Raw genomic sequence first — 19,646 nt, 5'->3', positions numbered from 1 at the left:
TGATGTATATACTGAAACTTACATCCTAAAAATTCTTACACTAAAAAAAGTTATTTTGTTGTAAAAAATGTAGAGGAGGTAAAAGAACATAGCTATTAAGAGAGTAAGGTTTAGGCCAGGTGTGGTGGCTCATGCCTGTACTTCCAGCACTTTGGGAGGCCGAGGCGAGCGATCACTTGAGGCCAGGAATTCGAGACCAGACTGGCCAACATGGAGAAACGCAGTCTCTACTAAAAATACAAAAATTAGCCAGGCGTGGTTTCAGGCTGACGTAATCCCAGCTACTTAAGAGGCAGGAGAATTGCAAATCACTTGAACCTGGGAGGTGGAGGTTGCAGTGGGCCAAGATCGCACCACTGTGCTCCAACTTGGGCAACAGAGCAAGACTCCATCTCAAAAAAAAAGAGAGTATGGTTTAAATCCTGGCTCCACCATGCATTGTGTGACCTTCGGTAAGTTACCTAATTCTTTATGTGGACTCAATTTCTTCATGTGTAAAATGGAGATAACAATACATATTTTATAGGATTCTTGAGTATTAATTACATAACATATAAATCACTCAGAACCTGGAACATAGTATAGAGTTAATAAATGTTAACTCTTAATGTAATCCTTATCATTACTCAGGAGGCTACAGCAAAATGATTCCAGAGTTTAGAAATAAAGTTACCTTCACAGTAAGGACAATTAGACTCAGTACAGAAGGAATGAATTCAAGTTATAGATATACTAACCAAACAAAGGTCTCTGGCTCTGTAGCTGAGGAAACCTGGGGAAACACTCAAGTCTCATCAAAGACTGCATAAGTGTTTTAGAAAATGTGATCAGGAAGGAGATAAGACAAGCAAAGAGCAAGCAAATATTTCCTCTGACAGTCAGAGACCCTCCCCTTCATACTGGAGGGACTCATTACACTGTAGTCTTAATTTTAGACCATACAGAATAGCTCAGTCCACCATTTACTAGGATAGACAAGACTAGAGGACATTCAATCATATCCAGCTTTGCTGTGAATAAAATATATTATTTATATTAGAAACAATTACCTACAGTTTAAGATTATGCTTAAAAAAAAAAAAGAGTGCTCTGCATAGGAGGTAAGAAAAAAGGGAGAAGGCCAAGGAGTTGACAGTGTTTCTTTAGTAAGCAAGAGAAACAAAGTCAGTATCTTGAATGCCAAGCATTTGTGTTGTAGGCAAAACGGGCCTTCTTGATGACTTAGGTAAAATATTCCTTGAGATTAAGTAATTCTTTACTCCATCTGATTACCTTATTCTAGTGATTTCCTTAAAGACCCTCTTGATTCCCAGAGTGTGCTCAGAGAGCGCGGGGACTTTATCGTATTCATAGTAATATCTTTAGTACCCCCACAGGACTGCTTTTGCCTCCTATACTTAGACTTACCAAGAGCCAGTTGTTTTTGTTCCTAAATGTGTTTGTCAATTGTACTTGTTACTATAATTTCAAAATTTTAGTATTAATTATGTTCACAGATGAACTGTGAAAGAGTGTGGAAGAACTGTTTCTATGAACATTAAGTAGGTTATAAAACTATCAGGCTTTAAACAATACCGAGGCCCTAAAAAGCCTCAATAAAGGTGAATCACTACAAAAATTTGATATCAAATTGGGTGTGGATAACATAGTTTAAATGATTTTTTAAAAAGAACTTTAAAAATCTGTCAGGGATTTTAAGCTATAAGGAGTTTAAGGAGTACAGAATCTTTATTTTCTATCCTATGTTATGTTAGAGTATATACAAAATCTATATGGAAATGATATTAAAAGGGACTCAGCCCTATATCCAAAAATGGGTGAATATGCATTTCAATGTTTTAAATTACATGTTTGATTTATGTTACTATTAATTCCTCTTAATCAACTAGTGATCATGATGAATAAGAAGGCTTTTACTTTCTAAGAAATTATATGGTTGTTATCAGATTAAAAAAAACATATAGATTTACATGTTGAAAAATTGCATTTTTCATCTTTGCACAATGTATTTCAATTAAATGTTCATTTATTTGTCAGTATTCCCACTAAATTATAAATCCCTTGAGAAAAAGGATCATGTCAATTCCTAGTTTAATAGTGCCCAACACTTAGTAATGCTCAATAGGTAGATACTCTGTATTGTTTACATTAAAAAAAAAAAAAATGAAATTTTCTTTTAAAAAAAATCTGAAATCTGAGTATTATGTGGCTGTTTAATACCAATTAATAATAAAAGTGTTACTTACATAGAAAGGACAAATTCTTACCAATTTATAGCTCCTCCATTACACTTCTTCATAAGCAATGCTTTCCAACATTGATGAGTGGATTTAATAACTTCAAGAGCAAAAGCCTAGCTCCAAACAAACAAATAAAAAAAAAGACGTATTTAATATCAGTCACATTGTTATACTAACACAAAACTAATCTTGTGATGACAGTTAACTGTTAAGAGCATGAAACTCCAGAGTCAGGCAAAGCTTGGTATAAATTCTGGCTTCCTTATTTGTCAGCTGTGTGACTTTGGGCAGGTTACTTAAGCTCGCTGAGTCTCAATTTCTTCATCTATGAAGCAGAATGTAATAGGGATAATCTACATCAGGGTTGGCAAACTAGGGCCTATGGGTCAAATCCAGCCTGCCCCCTGTAAAGTTTTACTGAACAGTCACATTTGTTTGTGTTTGGCCTACGGCCTGCTCTAGTGCTGCAATAGCAGAGTTGAGCAGCTGTGACAGAAATCATACGATCTGTGAAGCCTAAAATATTTTCTATATGACGCATTACAGAAACAAGTTTGCCAACCCCTGATCTAAGTCACAGAGTTGTTGAAACAGTAAGTAAGATGACATGTGTAAAGTGCTTAACCCAGTACCCGGCTTGTCAGTAAGCATGCACCCATTAATTTCAGCATCATCAAAACTGCAGGCAGTCTAAATGTAGTTTTTCAAAGTAATTTTAGACTATCCACTGTCTGAAAGTAGTATATCTCCTTGACATTTATGACATTGTCTAAAAATGCATTAGCAACAACAGATACACCTCTTTTGGATATACATCCAGTAAGAACATCTAAAGAAAACTTGCTTTATAATTCCAAAGCAGAAAGTTCTGTAGAGTTTTTTCCCAAAAAATGTTGCTCATTTTCCTTATGGAGAGTCCCTACTGGTTAGTTCAAACTCCTTTCTTCTCCAATGATAACTACACACATTATGATAATAAAGAAACCAAAGAATCTTGGGAACTGAGACACAGTAATAATGGGAAATTTATCCTCTGAAAAGAGAATTTCTCTCAGGTCTTCTATTGCCTGCGATGGAGGACGGCTTATATCTTAATGAGATAGTGTTGGGCGGGGATCTCACTTCAGATACAGGACAAGAAATCTCATACATTATCTGATTATGTAAGGATAGATTTTTAATCCAATTATTTGGATAAGTGTGATTATTTAAAACCAATTTCAATATCTGCTTAAAGGAGTTGCAAGAAAAACCCAGAATAAAAGAAAGGAGCCATCTTTCCAACCATGTTAAAGAGGCACAAATTAATTCTTGAGTTATGCCCTGCTATGGTTTGAGGGGATTTGTCCTCTCAAATCTCGTTCAAATCGATCCCCAATGTTGGAAGTGAGGCCTAATGGGAGGTGTATGGATCATGGGGGTGGATCCCTCATGAATGGCTTGGTGCCTCCTCAGAGTAATGAGTGAGTTCTTGCTCTGTTAGTTCCCACAAGAACTGATTGTTAAAAAGAGCCTGGGCACCTTCCACCTCTCTCACTTGCTTCCTCTCTCACCCTGTGGCATGCCTGCTCCCCTTTTGTCTTTTGGCATGATTGGAAGCTTTCTGAGGTCCTTACCAGAAGCAGATGCCAGCACCATGCTTCTGGTATACCCTGTAGGACTGTGAGCTAAATAAACCTTTTCTTTATAAATTACCCAGCCTCAGCAATTCTTTCATAGCAATACTAAAGGAACTAGGCTCTATATTTTAAATAGCAGTAGTAAAAAGCAATGCATAAAATAATTATTTTCTGGAGAAGTTGTATAAATGACCTCATCTTTATACAGAAAAGAATTACTATTTGTCAAAACAAACGAAAACCAAAAACTACCTCATTCTTTACAAATTTGTGACTTAGCAGACTTACCCTGAGGCAATAAGGAGACACAAAACTACTATATAGGTTTGAAATTTCAATTATCTCAATAATAAAATGTAAATTTTTTAAAGAAAAAATAATGTATTGTATAAATGTTTAATCCTTTCAGGAAGATAATTTAGTCTAAAATAATAATTTTGAAGGGGCGGAGCAAGATGGCCGAATAGGAACAGCTCCAGTCTCCAACTCCCAGCGCGAGCGACACAGAAGACTGGTGATTTCTGCATTTTCAACTGAGGTACTGGGTTCATCTCACTGGGGAGTGCCGGACGATCGGTGCTGCTCAGCTGCTGCAGCCCGACCAGCGAGAGCTGAAGCAGGGCGAGGCATTGCCTCACCTGGGAAGCGCAAGGGGGAAGGGAATCCCTTTTCCTAGCCAGGGGAACTGAGACACACAACACCTGGAAAATCGGGTAACTCCCACCCCAATACAGCGCTTTAAGCAAACAGTCACACCAGGAGATCATATCCCACACCTGGCCGGGAGGGTCCCACACCCACGGAGCCTCCCTCATTGCTAGCACAGCAGTCTGTGATCTACCGGCAAGGCAGTAGCAAGGCTGGGGGAGGGGCGCCCGCCATTGCTGAGGCTTAAGTAGGTAAACAAAGCTGCTGGGAAGCTCGAACTGGGTGGAGCTCACAGCAGCTCAAGGAAACCTGCCTGTCTCTGTAGACTCCACCTCTGGGGACAGGGCACAGTAAACAATAACAAACACAGCCAAAACCTCTGCAGACGCAAACGACTCTGTCTGACAGCTTTGAAGAGAGCAGTGGATCTCCCAACACGGAGGTTGAGATCTGAGAAGGGACAGACTCCCTGCTCAAGTGGGTCCCTGACCCCTGAGTAGCCTAACTGGGAGACATCCCTCACTAGGGGCAGTCTGACACCCCACACCTCACAGGGTGGAGTACACCCCTGAGAGGAAGCTTCCAAAGCAAGAATCAGACAGGTACACTTGCTGTTCAGAAATATTCTATCTTCTGCAGCCTCTGCTGCTGATACCCAGGCAAACAGGGTCTGGAGTGGACCTCAAGCAATCTCCAGCAGACCTACAGCTGAGGGTCCTGACTGTTAGAAGGAAAACTATCAAACAGGAAGGACACCTACACCAAAACCCCATCAGTACATCACCATCATCAAAGACCAGAGGCAGATAAAACCACAAAGATGGGGAAAAAGCAGGGCAGAAAAGCTGGAAATACAAAAAATAAGAGCGCATCTCCCCCGGCAAAGGAGCGCAGCTCATCGCCAGCAACGGATCAAAGCTAGACGGTGAATGACTTTGACGAGATGAGAGAAGAAGGCTTCAGTCCATCAAATTTCACAGAGCTAAAGGAGGAATTACGTACCCAGTGCAAAGAAACTAAAAATCTTGAAAAAAAAGTGGAAGAATTGATGGCTAGAGTAATTAATGCAGAGAAGGTCATAAACGAAATGAAAGAGATGAAAACCATGACACGAGAAATACATGACAAATGCACAAGTTTCAGTAACTGACTCGATCAACTGGAAGAAAGAGTATCAGCGATTGAGGATCAAATGAATGAAATGAAGCGAGAAGAGAAACCAAAAGAAAAAAGAAGAAAAAGAAATGAACAAAGCCTGCAAGAAGTATGGGATTATGTAAAAAGACCAAATCTACGTCTGATTGGGGTGCCTGAAAGTGAGGGAGAAAATGGAACCAAGTTGGAAAACACTCTTCAGGATATCATCCAGGAGAACTTCCCCAACCTAGTAGGGCAGGCCAACATTCAAATCCAGGAAATACAGAGAATGCCACAAAGATACTCCTCGAGAAGAGCAACTCCAAGACACATAATTGCCAGATTCACCAAAGTTGAAATGAAGGAAAAAATCTTAAGGGCAGCCAGAGAGAAAGGTCGGGTTACCCACAAAGGGAAGCCCATCAGACTAACAGCAGATCTCTGGGCAGAAACTCTCCAAGCCAGAAGAGAGTGGGGGCCAATATTCAACATTCTTAAAGAAAAGAATTTTCAACCCAGAATTTCATATCCAGCCAAACTAAGTTTCATAAGTGAAGGAGAAATAAAATCCTTTACAGATAAGCAAATGCTTAGAGATTTTGTCACCACTAGGCCTGCCTTACAAGAGACCCTGAAGGAAGCACTAAACATGGAAAGGAACAACCGGTACCAGCCATTGCAAAAACATGCCAAAATGTAAAGACCATTTAGGCTAGGAAGAAACTGCATCAACTAACGAGCAAAATAACCAGTTAATATCATAATGGCAGGATCAAGTTCACACATAACAATATTAACCTTAAATGTAAATGGACTAAATGCTCCAATTAAAAGACACAGACTGGCAAACTGGATAAAGAGTCAAGACCCATCAGTCTGCTGTATTCAGGAGACCCATCTCACACGCAGAGACATACATAGGCTCAAAATAAAGGGATGGAGGAAGATTTACCAAGCAAATGGAGAACAAAAAAAAGCGGGGGTTGCAATACTAGTCTCTGATAAAACAGACTTTAAACCATCAAAGATCAAAAGAGACAAAGAAGGCCATTACATAATGGTAAAGGGATCAATTCAACAGGAAGAGCTAACTATCCTAAATATATATGCACCCAATACAGGAGCACCCAGATTCATAAAGCAAGTCCTTAGAGACTTACAAAGAGACTTAGACTCCCATACAGTAATAATGGGAGACTTCAACACTCCACTGTCAACATTAGACAGATCAACAAGACAGAAAGTTAACGAGGATATCCAGGAATTGAACTCATCTCTGCAGCAAGCAGACCTAATAGACATCTATAGAACTCTCCACCCCAAATCAACAGAATATACATTCTTCTCAGCACCACATCGTACTTACTCCAAAATTGACCACGTAATTGGAAGTAAAGCACTCCTCAGCAAATGTACAAGAACAGAAATTATAACAAACTGTCTCTCAGACCACAGTGCAATCAAACTAGAACTCAGGACTAAGAAACTCAATCAAAACCGCTCAACTACATGGAAACTGAACAACCTGCTCCTGAATGACTACTGGGTACATAACGAAATGAAGGCAGAAATAAAGATGTTCTTTGAAACCAATGAGAACAAAGATACAACATACCAGACTCTCTGGGACACATTTAAAGCAGTGTGTAGAGGGAAATTTATAGCACTAAATGCCCACAAGAGAAAGCAGGAGAGATCTAAAATTGACACTCTAACATCGCAATTAAAAGAACTAGAGAAGCAAGAGCAAACACATTCGAAAGCTAGCAGAAGGCAAGAAATAACTAAGATCAGAGCAGAACTGAAGGAGATAGAGACACAAAAAACCCTCCAAAAAATCAATGAATCCAGGAGTTGGTTTTTTGAAAACATCAACAAAATTGACAGACCACTAGCCAGACTAATAAAGAAGAAAAGAGAGAAGAATCAAATCGACGCAATTAAAAATGATAAAGGGGATATCACCACCGACCCCACAGAAATACAAACTACCATCAGAGAATACTATAAACACCTCTACGCAAATAAACTGGAAAATCTAGAAGAAATGGATAATTTCCTGGACACTTACACTCTTCCAAGACTAAACCAGGAAGAAGTTGAATCCCTGAATAGACCAATAGCAGGCTCTGAAATTGAGGCAATAATTAATAGCCTACCAACCAAAAAAAGTCCAGGACCAGATGGATTCACAGCTGAATTCTACCAGAGGTACAAGGAGGAGTTGGTACCATTCCTCCTGAAACTATTCCAATCAATAGAAAAAGAGGGAATCCTCCCTAACTCATTTTATGAGGCCAACATCATCCTGATACCAAAGCCTGGCAGAGACACAACAAAAAAAGAGAATTTTAGACCAATATCCCTGATGAACATCGATGCAAAAATCCTCAATAAAATACTGGCAAACCGGATTCAGCAACACATCAAAAAGCTTATCCACCATGATCAAGTGGGCTTCATCCCTGGGATGCAAGGCTGGTTCAACATTCGCAAATCAATACACATAATCCAGCATATAAACAGAACCAAAGACAAGAACCACATGATTATCTCAATAGATGCAGAAAAGGCTTTTGACAAAATTCAACAGCCCTTCATGCTAAAAACGCTCAATAAATTCGGTATTGATGGAACGTACCTCAAAATAATAAGAGCTATTTATGACAAACCCACAGCCAATATCATACTGAATGGGCAAAAACTGCAAAAATTCCCTTTGAAAACTGGCACAAGACAGGGATGCCCTCTCTCACCACTCCTATTCAACATAGTGTTGGAAGTTCTGGCTAGGGCAATTAGGCAAGAGAAAGAAATCAAGGGTATTCAGTTAGGAAAAGAAGAAGTCAAATTGTCCCTGTTTGCAGATGACATGATTGTATATTTAGAAAACCCCATTGTCTCAGCCCAAAATCTCCTTAAGCTGATAAGCAACTTCAGCAAAGTCTCAGGATACAAAATTAATGTGCAAAAATCACAAGCATTCTTATACACCAGTAACAGACAAACAGAGAGCCAAATCAGGAATGAACTTCCATTCACAATTGCTTCAAAGAGAATAAAATACCTAGGAATCCAACTTACAAGGGATGTAAAGGACCTCTTCAAGGACAACTACAAACCACTGCTCAGTGAAATCAAAGAGGACACAAACAAATGGAAGAACATACCATGCTCATGGATAGGAAGAATCAATATCGTGAAAATGGCCATACTGCCCAAGGTAATTTATAGATTTAATGCCATCCCCATGAAGCTACCAATGAGTTTCTTCACAGAATTGGAAAAAACTGCTTTAAAGTTCATATGGAACCAAAAAAGAGCCCGCATCTCCAAGACAATCCTAAGTCAAAAGAACAAAGCTGGAGGCATCACGCTACCTGACTTCAAACTATACTACAAGGCTACAGTAACCAAAACAGCATGGTACTGGTACCAAAACAGAGATATAGACCAATGGAACAGAACAGAGTCCTCAGAAATAATACCACACATCTACAGCCATCTGATCTTTGACAAACCTGAGAAAAACAAGAAATGGGGAAAGGATTCCCTATTTAATAAATGGTGCTGGGAAAATTGGCTAGCCATAAGTAGAAAGCTGAAACTGGATCCTTTCCTTACTCCTTATACGAAAATTAATTCAAGATGGATTAGAGACTTAAATGTTAGACCTAATACCATAAAAATCATAGAGGAAAACCTAGGTAGTACCATTCAGGACATAGGCATGGGCAAAGACTTCATGTCTAAAACACCAAAAGCAATGGCAGCAAAAGCAAAAATTGACAAATGGGATCTCATTAAACTAAAGAGCTTCTGCACAGCAAAAGAAACTACCATCAGAGTGAATAGGCAACCTACAGAATGGGAAAAAATTTTTGCAATCTACTCGTCTGACAAAGGGCTAATATCCAGAACCTACAAAGAACTCAAACAAATTTACAAGAAACAAACAAACAACCCCATCAAAAAGTGGGCAAAGGATATGAACAGACATTTCTCAAAAGAAGACATTCATACAGCCAACAGACACATGAAAAAATGCTCATCATCACTGGCCATCAGAGAAATGCAAATCAAAACCACAATGAGATACCATCTCACACCAGTTAGAATGGCGATCATTAAAAAGTCAGGAAACAACAGGTGCTGGAGAGGATGTGGAGAAATAGGAACACTCTTACACTGTTGGTGGGATTGTAAACTAGTTCAACCATTATGGAAAACAGTATGGCGATTCCTCAAGGATCTAGAACTAGATGTACCATATGACCCAGCCATCCCATTACTGGGTATATACCCAAAGGATTATAAATTATGCTGCTATAAAGACACATGCACACGTATGTTTATTGCAGCACTATTCACAATAGCAAAGACTTGCAATCAACCCAAATGTCCATCAGTGACAGACTGGATTAAGAAAATGTGGCACATATACACCATGGAATACTATGCAGCCATAAAAAAGGATGAGTTTGTGTCCTTTGTAGGGACATGGATGCAGCTGGAAACCATCATTCTTAGCAAACTATCACAAGAACAGAAAACCAAACACCGCATGTTCTCACTCATAGGTGGGAACTGAACAATGAGATCACTTGGACTCAGGAAGGGGAACATCACACACCGGGGCCTATCATGGGGAGGGGGGAGGGGGGAGGGATTGCATTGGGAGTTATACCTGATGTAAATGACGAGTTGATGGGTGCAGCACACCAACATGGCACAAGTATACATATGTAACAAACCTGCACGTTATGCACATGTACCCTACAACTTAAAGTATAATAATAATAAATAAATTAAAAAAATAAATAAAATAAAATAATAATTTTATATTTACAATTAATAATCCCAGACAAAGCCCTCAAAATTTGAAGGATTCTTTTAATGTGCCTTACAAAAAAAAACACTGAGTCCAGCAATCAATTCTTTTACAGCAAAATACCCATCATAAATTTTAAGTTTTCATTAACATGCCTTATTTCACTTAAAAACATACTTACTGTTATCCACTTAAAAGTTGGTTTCAAATATTCAACTTACCTAGTGGTAATAACTTTAAAAAAAATTCCACGTTTTAGACTTTAACTCCTTGGACTATTCTCTCCATTTATGTCATATTAGAGATGCTTTGTGGTAACTCTGTGGTATTCTAATAGAAAAATCCTATGACAGTAAGATAATTCAGGTGTCCTTTCAATTGTTAAGCAGCTTAGTTCCGTCGTGGTAGAATGAACACTTAGGAGGGAGTGCCCTACGGATTTATATAAAGGGTGCATAACTTTCTCCTCCACAAAACAGTAAATAGAAAGTTTTTCTATGTACACAATTTGCAAAATTAGACTGATCATGAAATTTGTTCTTTTTCTAACATGTAGGAGCTATAGACAGATAGATGGACACAGATATTGTTCAGCCTTGGTGATTCACTTAGAGAGATCTTCTGAAGCAAAATTTAAATAATAAAATAATGTTTTTAAATATGTCAGTCAGTAAAAAGCACTTTTCTTACCATACTATATATACATATTCACATAAGAAACTCCCCAAGTGAAATGAGTATTGTACGGGAGGTACATTTTAAAATAAAGATTCTCATCTTCACCTTGTTTTTGAATTCTCCATTAAAAGCAAACTGGTTTTCTGGTTTTCCATCTGGTACCTTATATAATCTAAACCAATTAAGAGTAGCTTCTAGGTAACCTGGTTTGAACTTCTCAACATCATCAATATCTGTAAAGAAAAAACAAAAAGATGTTTTGTTAAGAACCAAAATTCATTCCATTTAGTGGCAGAGCATTGGACTGAGGGAGCCAGGAAACATGGGGCCCAGTCTAACTGGCAGCACAATTGATTATGATACCTAGAGCAGCATCACCATTGATATGTATATCACCTTCAGACTTTCGTGTTTTCGTATGTATAATACTATTCCTGCACTCTACAAACATTTACAAAGCATCTTCAGACAATGTGCTATGTATGGGGAATAAATGGATGGATACAACAAAATTCTTTTCATCAAGATACTTGGAGTTTTTACCTCAGGGAAAGAGACAAAGAGTTAAATTGCAATTAAAATGTAATGAGATTTTAACAGAGGTAAACATAAGCAATGTTAATGTCATAGAAGAGGGAGTAAAAGAAAGCATTATAAAAGTGAGAAGTACATCACTAACTGGACAAGAGGGGAAAAGGTAGAAGGAACAGCACACATAAAAGCAAGGGACTATATTTTAGAATATACAAAGATGGTTCGGCATGGCTAGAGCATCACTGTTAGGAGGGAGGGGAGAAGGAGGAAACACCTAGGAGAAGCCAGTCACTGAGGATCATATACACAGTAATCTCCCTTTATCCACAGTTTTGTTTTCTGCAGTTCCAGTTACCTACGGTCAACTGAATCCAAAAATATTAAATGAAAAATTCCATAAATAAACAATTCGTAAGTTTTAAATTGCATACCATTCTGAGTAGCCTGATGAAATCTTGCGCTGTCCTGCTCCATCCTGCCTAAGACATGAATCATGCCTTTGCCCACTGTGGCCGCATTCTATATGCTACCCGCCATTAGTCACTTAGCAGCTTTCTCAGTTAGCAGATCCACTGTCTTGGTATGGCAGTGCTTGTGTTCAATTAACCCTTATTTTGATTCAGAATGGCCACAAAGCACAAGAGTAATGGTGCTGTAATTTTATTACAGTATATTGTCACAGTATATTGTATTGTATACAATATATTTGTTACAGCATATTGTTAAAATGATTCTGTTTTGTAATTAACAAAACAAACAGGGATGTTTTGCAAAAATTAATAAATACTGAGTTCATTGAACGTACGGTTTTCTTATTCAGAGGGGAAAAAAATCTTTTAGTCTACTGACAGTGAGTATCTAGAAATGCAATTTAATCAATGCCCAAGATAAATAATTTTCTAGGCCGGGTGCAGTGGCTCACGCCTGTAATCCCAGCACTTTGAGATCACCTGAGGTCAGGGGTTCCGACCAGTCTGGCCAACATGGTGAAACCCCATATCTACTAAAAATACAAAAATAATTAGCTGGGCATAGTGGTGCTTGCCTGTAGTCCAAGCTACTCAGAAGGCTGAGGCAGGACAAATGCTTTAGTCCAGGAGGTGGAGGTTGCAGTCAGCCAAGATCATGCCACTGAACTCCAGCCTGGGCAACAAAGCAATAAATAACTTTCTGTTGCTTAAGTCTGATTTATGACTTCATCATTGTACCTTACTCAGACTATCATTTTCTGTTCCACTGTATATAACTTATACAAATCATATAACTTTTATATGATTTTTGTTACTTAACTCACTGACTTCCAAGGAGAAAATGAAAGCTAATTATCTAATATCTATCTCAATCTAGGAGGCTTTCTCCCCAAAAGTCATAAAGAGGAACCCATTAAGCAAAGACACTAATTAGGAAAAAACCTGAAAATTTTATAATGGAAATAGGAAGTATAACTCTCCAAATATAAGCTAAACTTTTCCATTCTCAACTAATTACACCCTAGGAGAAAACAGCTGCACTGTCCCAAATAACAAAACAAAAAAATTACAGTAAGATATTTAAACACTTTTAAAACCTCAATAGCAAATGCCTGAAGCCAAATTCTTACATCCAATGCCAATAGTCAGTTCAATAACCCCTCTGAAATTATAAAGTTCCAGCTAAAGTATATAAACTTATTTGTGGTTTATGAAAAGCATACATAGATATATATAAAACTTAAACTTGTTCCTCATGAAATTCCTGAGAGTTAAGAACAAGTATGTTTACATTCAACATAAGAAAACTACAGCTAAGATAGTTGAAAAGGTTTGCCAAAATCCATCCAACTCACTCATGATAGAACTCCTATTACATAAATACAAGACTTCTAATTCCATGACTTCTGCTTTTTCTTCTATACTGCATAGTAACATTGCCTAAAGGTTTTATTTACATTTAAAAAACGTAAGTAAAGATGTATTTTTTCAGTTTTACTGTGATAAAATATCCATAACATAAAACTTGCCATGTTAAGCATTTTTAAGTGTATAATTCAGTGACATTAAGTATGTCTACAATTTTGTGCATCCATCAACACTATCCATTTGTAGGACATCTTTGATTAGATACATTTTTTACAATCTATGTTATTTTAAGAAAAGTGGCAATTCTCTAGTAGTCATTTATTCCCACTTGTGGAATTAATTTTATAGGAATTTTAAAGATGAACTAATCCAATAAAGTTAGGATAATCTGGAAAAGCTATATATGTAATCAAGCTAAATCTATTTCAGTTTCTAATGTTGATTACAAATTAAGCTCTTTTAATCGAACTCTACTTGATCAACTTACTGGACTGATTAGTAAAGACTCTACTTCTGTAGAACATTCTGATTCATGTTCACATGTTATGTATGCTGACTCTGGCAGAATACTCTAGAATGAAGCCAAATTTTTGTTTCCATCAGTTAAGTTTTAGCTTTACCAAGCATCAGGTGTGTTTATTCCCAAACCATTTATGCTAACTGTATCTTTTATTATGAGATGTAATTAAATATTACATAAACCAGTGAATTTATGAGTACAAAAAAGTTTTTGTCTTTATGAAGTTAATTTGAATGTTCTGAAAGAATTCAATAAAACGTTGCTAAAAATATCTGTTGTCAAATTAAGCCTAGAGCTAGGTGCCATGGCATGCCCCTAATCCCAGCTACATGGGAAGCTGAGGTGGGAGGATTGCTTGAGCCTAGGAGTTCGAGACCATTCTGGGCAACATAGTGAGACCCTATCTAAAAAAAAAAAAAAAAAAAAAAAAAAAAAAAAAAAAATTAGACCTGGGTAGGAAAACAGTTAGATATTAGGAGGAAAAAGAAAAAAACATAAAAATCTGCAGTTAGGCACATAGGCTGCTTTGCAAGTAAGGTAAGAAGAGAATTTTAGATATGAGAGGTCAGGGATATCCTCTGGTGAAATCATTTTAGTAGAGTCTTGGATGAACTGTGGGAGCAACTAATTCAGGTATCTGAAAGCAGTACAGTCTGGGAGGAAGACAGTAAATGCAAATATTCTGAAGTAAGGGTGTGCTTTTAACATTTCAGGGAGAGAGTAAGAAGTCATAGCTAGAGCACTGTGAAAAAACAGAAAGAATTAGGAGATAAGATTAGAGAAGCAGCCATAGTCCAGTCACAAAGGACTCTAAGGGCCATACTAAGGACTACAGCTTTAACTTTGGGATGGTTTTGGGCAGAGGAGTAAATGTTTTAAGATCTTTCTATCTGGTGTGTAAAGAAAAGACTACATAGAGGAAAAAAAGGAAGCTGGAAGTCCAATAAGGGGCTGCTAAGAGTCTACTTAGGTGAACTATGATGAGGGCTTAGACAAACGTAGTTGTATGGAGATAGTGATGATTGGTAAGATTTTGGATATTTTTTACAAAGTAAAACTAAGAGGAATTACCAATGGAAAAAAAAATAACAATAATAAACCAGTAAAGATGGGACTTACATGAGATTCAAAGTATCAAAGAGCAGAAAAGGACAAGCCTGTAACATTAATAACCTAAATTAAAGTAAAACTAAAAGCAGTCCTCAAAATTTCTTTTTTCTCTTTCTTTCTCTTTTTCTTTCTCTCTCTCTCTCTCTCTCTTTCTTTCTCTCTCTCTCTCTCTTTTCACAGTGTCTTGCTCTATCACATAGGCTGGAGTGCAGTGTGCAATCACAGCTCACTGCAACTTTGACTTCCAGGGATCAATCAATTAACCCACTTCGATTTCCAAGAAGCTAGGACTACAAGTGTGCAACACCATGCTTGGCTAATCTTGTTTTTTTTTTGTTTGTTTGTTTTGTTTTGTTTTTCAGTAGAGTTGCTTTGTTTTGTTTTAGTCACTCTGTTACCCAGGCTGGTCTTGAACTCCTGGGCTCCTCCTGCCTTCGTTTCCCAAAGTGTTGGGATTACAAGTGTGAGCCACCACGCCACCCAGCCTATCACCCCAGATTTTTAAGAAAGGCTTTATAAAGAGTGTCATAACTTCTGACAAATAGTGTGCAGTCATGATTTACTTTCAAATTTGAAAGTTTAATTAACAAAGATTATATAGAATCTCCCTAAGGGAACGTTTATATTAAAACTATAAAAATACATTTTATAAATAATCATTTTTCTATATAAATACATTGAAAATATCATAAATTTCTCTCTAAAATTCCAGTTGAAAAACAGGTAATAATGAAGCAATATAACAGAAAAATCTTAAGGTTCCATTGGGTTTTTCCAAGTTCAGAGCTCTCATTTTAATTTAGTTTTTCTTAACTAACTTCGGTTTATGTTTCTATAAAAGAAAACCTAAACTTACCTACCATTTTATCTCTGTAGACATGAGATAAATCTAACACAACATGTTCTAAGAGAAACGTTTATGACTTATTTTTTCCCTTCACTGGGGATACTGTATATCTTTCATATAACCAAATTTCCTTTCCATATAAACCAATTCACTTGTTTCTAAAATCTAATTAGAAAATTCTTTCTACTCTTTTTTTTTTAATCCAAAAACACACTCTGTTAAACCAATGGGAGTTTCTAATCTCATGCGTTTGCCAAGACTTCAATATTACCCAAACTTCAGAATAAAACATACTTTACAAGTAAGTTAATAGTAACGATATGACTTCAAAAGCCAAATTGATAAGGTATATTTTATATATGCAGACCATGAACAGTATACATGAGAGAAATCTAGAGAAAGTATGAGACCTATTTAATCTAGAGACATATTAAAACAATAAGCTTTAAAAATAATTATATACCAAAAACAAAGAAAATGTTAATAAATTTTAAACATAAGGAAATTAAGACAACACATTCTATAAGTACAATATAATAAATTTAAAGATCAACAATAAACAAATTAAAAAACTCTTGCCTACTGAAAAAGAACCACCTCCTGTCCCCTGATTTTTTAAATATAATTAAAACATAAATATTAAAAGGATATAAAGAAGAAAAAGTCTTATTAAATAAATAACTTTTGGGTCCAAAAGAAAATAAAAACTCTAAAAATATTCAGAAAATAATGACAATGAGAACACTCAGGAAGTTTCTAAGAAGAACTAAAGAAAAACATGTTTGGAATCAGACAGCACTAAGTTTAAATTCCATTTCTGGTACTTATATATTGTATCACCTTGGGGAAAATATACTACCTTGTTTCTTCAAATCCAGAACGGGGAAGAAGAAATCAAGGTTGTTATGTGGATTAAATAATGGGTGAAAGTCACCAAATAAAAGGCAATAATTCTTAACAAATATCAATAATTCTCTCTCCAATTCCCCAAAACTTTGTCTATGAATGCAACCAAAGTTATACTTACAGGCAAATTAATAACCTTAAAAGCTTTTATCTTTCAAAAATAAATATACAAACATGAATTAATTTTTAGAAAAATACTAAACAGATTTTCATTAATACTGAGTTACTTTAATTTGCATAATGTTCCTGACAAATCAAGGTAGGTAGGCATAGTTATAAACAAACACAAAGACTAAAAATAACATATAAAAGGTATCTGGGCATACATATATACACATACACATGCATATTTATTAATAACTTTTTGCTATACACATACAGTTTTTCACTTAAAGACCCTAAATGAATTTGTAATTAATTTCTTATTTAACAACAGACATGCTTACTTTTATCCCTAATATTATTATAATTTAGTTCTTATAAATTTATTTTTTTCCAATGTGTTGAGGTTTAACCCCTTTTTTAAACATGTGGAATGGAGAGGGAATATATAAATAGAACTACTTGAGTGAAATACCTATAAATATTTATTTCTGGAATGAGGCTTTCACTGAGTTCAAGTATATTAACCAAACTATCAGCAAATAAAAACACTCCTCAAGTTTCCAAAGCATTCTGCTTTGGAAAAAACAGAGACCTTTGACAGGAGGGGCACTAAATTCGTGTTTCAATGTACTCCCTCAGGCTAACCTACCTAAAATAGATACCTTATAAAAAGATAAACATCAAACAGACTCAAAAACAAGATAAGTAACTTTGTAGACCCAAGAGGGAACAAAAATACAAAACAACATGTAGGGCTGCATCCAGGGGCACACAGGAATCCTGATGTGCAGGCAGATAGGACAGGCTGTAAGCCCGGCTCCTGCCAAGTAAAGGCAGGATGACTATGCGATTTATTGTATATACTGGAATATTTCTGAGACCTGTATCTAGAGAAAAAGCAGTTAACAGAAATCAATCCTTATATGACCTATGCAAATAAGAATTTTAAAGTAGTTATTACAAATATGTTCAGAACTTTCAGGAAACATGGTCACAATGCACGAACGTATGGAAATCTAAGATGAGGAACTGATACTATAAAACTTCAAAAAAAAAAGAACCAAAAGGAGGATCTGAAATGAAAAATCAGATAGGCTTAACAGCAGAACGTGGATATGGCAGGAAAAACAACAACAACAACAACAAAAAAACAGGGAAGTAGAAGACACATTAACAGAAATTATCCAGTCTAAATAACAGTAAGGAAAAAAAAGATGAAAAAGACAGGAAGAGTGGTAGTGATTTGTAAGACAATAAAAAGTAGTCTAAAATATGTATATTTAGTCTCAGAATGCAGGAGAGAAAACGGAGCCCCCCCAAAAGTGAAATAATAGTGGCAAACATTTCCCAAATACGGTGGAAAAACAGGAACTTACAGACCCACAAAGCTCAGTATACCCTAAGCAGAATAAATACAAACAAAAGGCAACCTTAGCACATCAAAGAAAAAAAAATTGCTGAAATCCAAAGATAAGGAGAAAATCTTTAAAACAGTCTGAGAAAAAAATAATACATTATACACTAGTAACAAAGTGTACATGAAGGATTAGTTCCAGGACCACCATCTGCTCCCCGAAAATCCATGCATAAGAAAGTCTCACAGTAGCCCTGCAGAAACCAGCTATATGAAAAGTAGACCCTCATTATACTGTGTTTTGCAACCTGAGAATACTGTTATTTTCAATCCACATTTGGTTGAAAGAAATCCATGTATAAGTGGACCTGTACAGTTAAAACCCATGTTGTTCAGGGGTCAACTGTATATGAGGTAACAATACAAATGGCTGTTCACTTTTCATTAGAAGCAATGGGGGCCGAAAGAAAATCGAACATCAATATAAAGCTTAAAAAAAACCCTATAACTTTAAATTCAACATCAAGCAAAATTGTATTTCTAAAACAAAGGCAAAAAAAGATTATTTTAGATAAATAAAAATGGAGAAAATTTGCCACCAGCAGGACTGCACTACAAGCATATGTGAAAGTCCTTGAACTGAAAGAGAATGACACCAGGTGGAAACTGAGATCTACAGATCTTCAGGAAGAAACAAAATACATGGTAATGAAAATGGCAAATATGTGGGCAAATGTGAAAGACATATATGTACAGGAAATGTCTTTAAAAAACATTTTGTTATTTAAGACAATCTGTAACAAAGTATAAAGAATGAACACATGTTCTGACAGCAACTGGATACACTGCTGGTAGAAATACAAATGGTAGAGCCACTCTGGTAAACAATTTGACAGTTTCTTACAATGTTAAACATATAATTACCATCTTACTCAGCAAAATTATTCCTGAGTATTTCCCCACCAGAAATGAAAACATGTTCACATGAAGACTTGTACCTCTCTGCTCATAGCAACTTTATTCATATTAGCCCGAAACTGGAAACCCGAATTTCCAACAACATGTGAATGGATAAACTGTGGTATATCTAAAAAATGGAAGACAGTTCAATAATAAATTAGGAAGAACCACCCTGATACATGCAACAATATGCATGAATCTCCAAAGCATTAGTTAAGAGAAAGAAGTCATATACCCAGCCATGTGAATGATCACTGATGCCAGAGTCCATTGATAGGTAATTCTAGAAAAGGCAAACTATTGTGACAGAAAGTAGATC

At 36.4% G+C, this 19,646-nt stretch overlaps 1 protein-coding gene across 1 annotated transcript in view; it reads right to left on the bottom strand.

Annotated features, from left to right (window-relative positions):
- LOC105486306 (inorganic pyrophosphatase 2) overlaps window positions 1–19,646 on the bottom strand; it is a 112,064-nt gene that overhangs the window by 26,466 nt on the left and 65,952 nt on the right. The window contains exons 8-9 of the mRNA XM_011749141.3: window positions 11,259–11,386; window positions 2,268–2,353 (exon numbers count right to left, since the gene is read on the bottom strand). Of these exons, the coding sequence (XP_011747443.1) occupies window positions 2,268–2,353; window positions 11,259–11,386 (214 nt within the window). The remainder of the gene's footprint in view (window positions 1–2,267; window positions 2,354–11,258; window positions 11,387–19,646) is intronic.

This window comes from Macaca nemestrina, chromosome 3 (genome assembly GCF_043159975.1).
Source record: "Macaca nemestrina isolate mMacNem1 chromosome 3, mMacNem.hap1, whole genome shotgun sequence".
NCBI classification, from domain to species: Eukaryota; Metazoa; Chordata; class Mammalia; order Primates; family Cercopithecidae; genus Macaca; species Macaca nemestrina.
The sequence above is the reverse complement of the archived record's forward strand: the minus strand, read 5'-3'. Positions and strand labels throughout refer to the sequence as shown.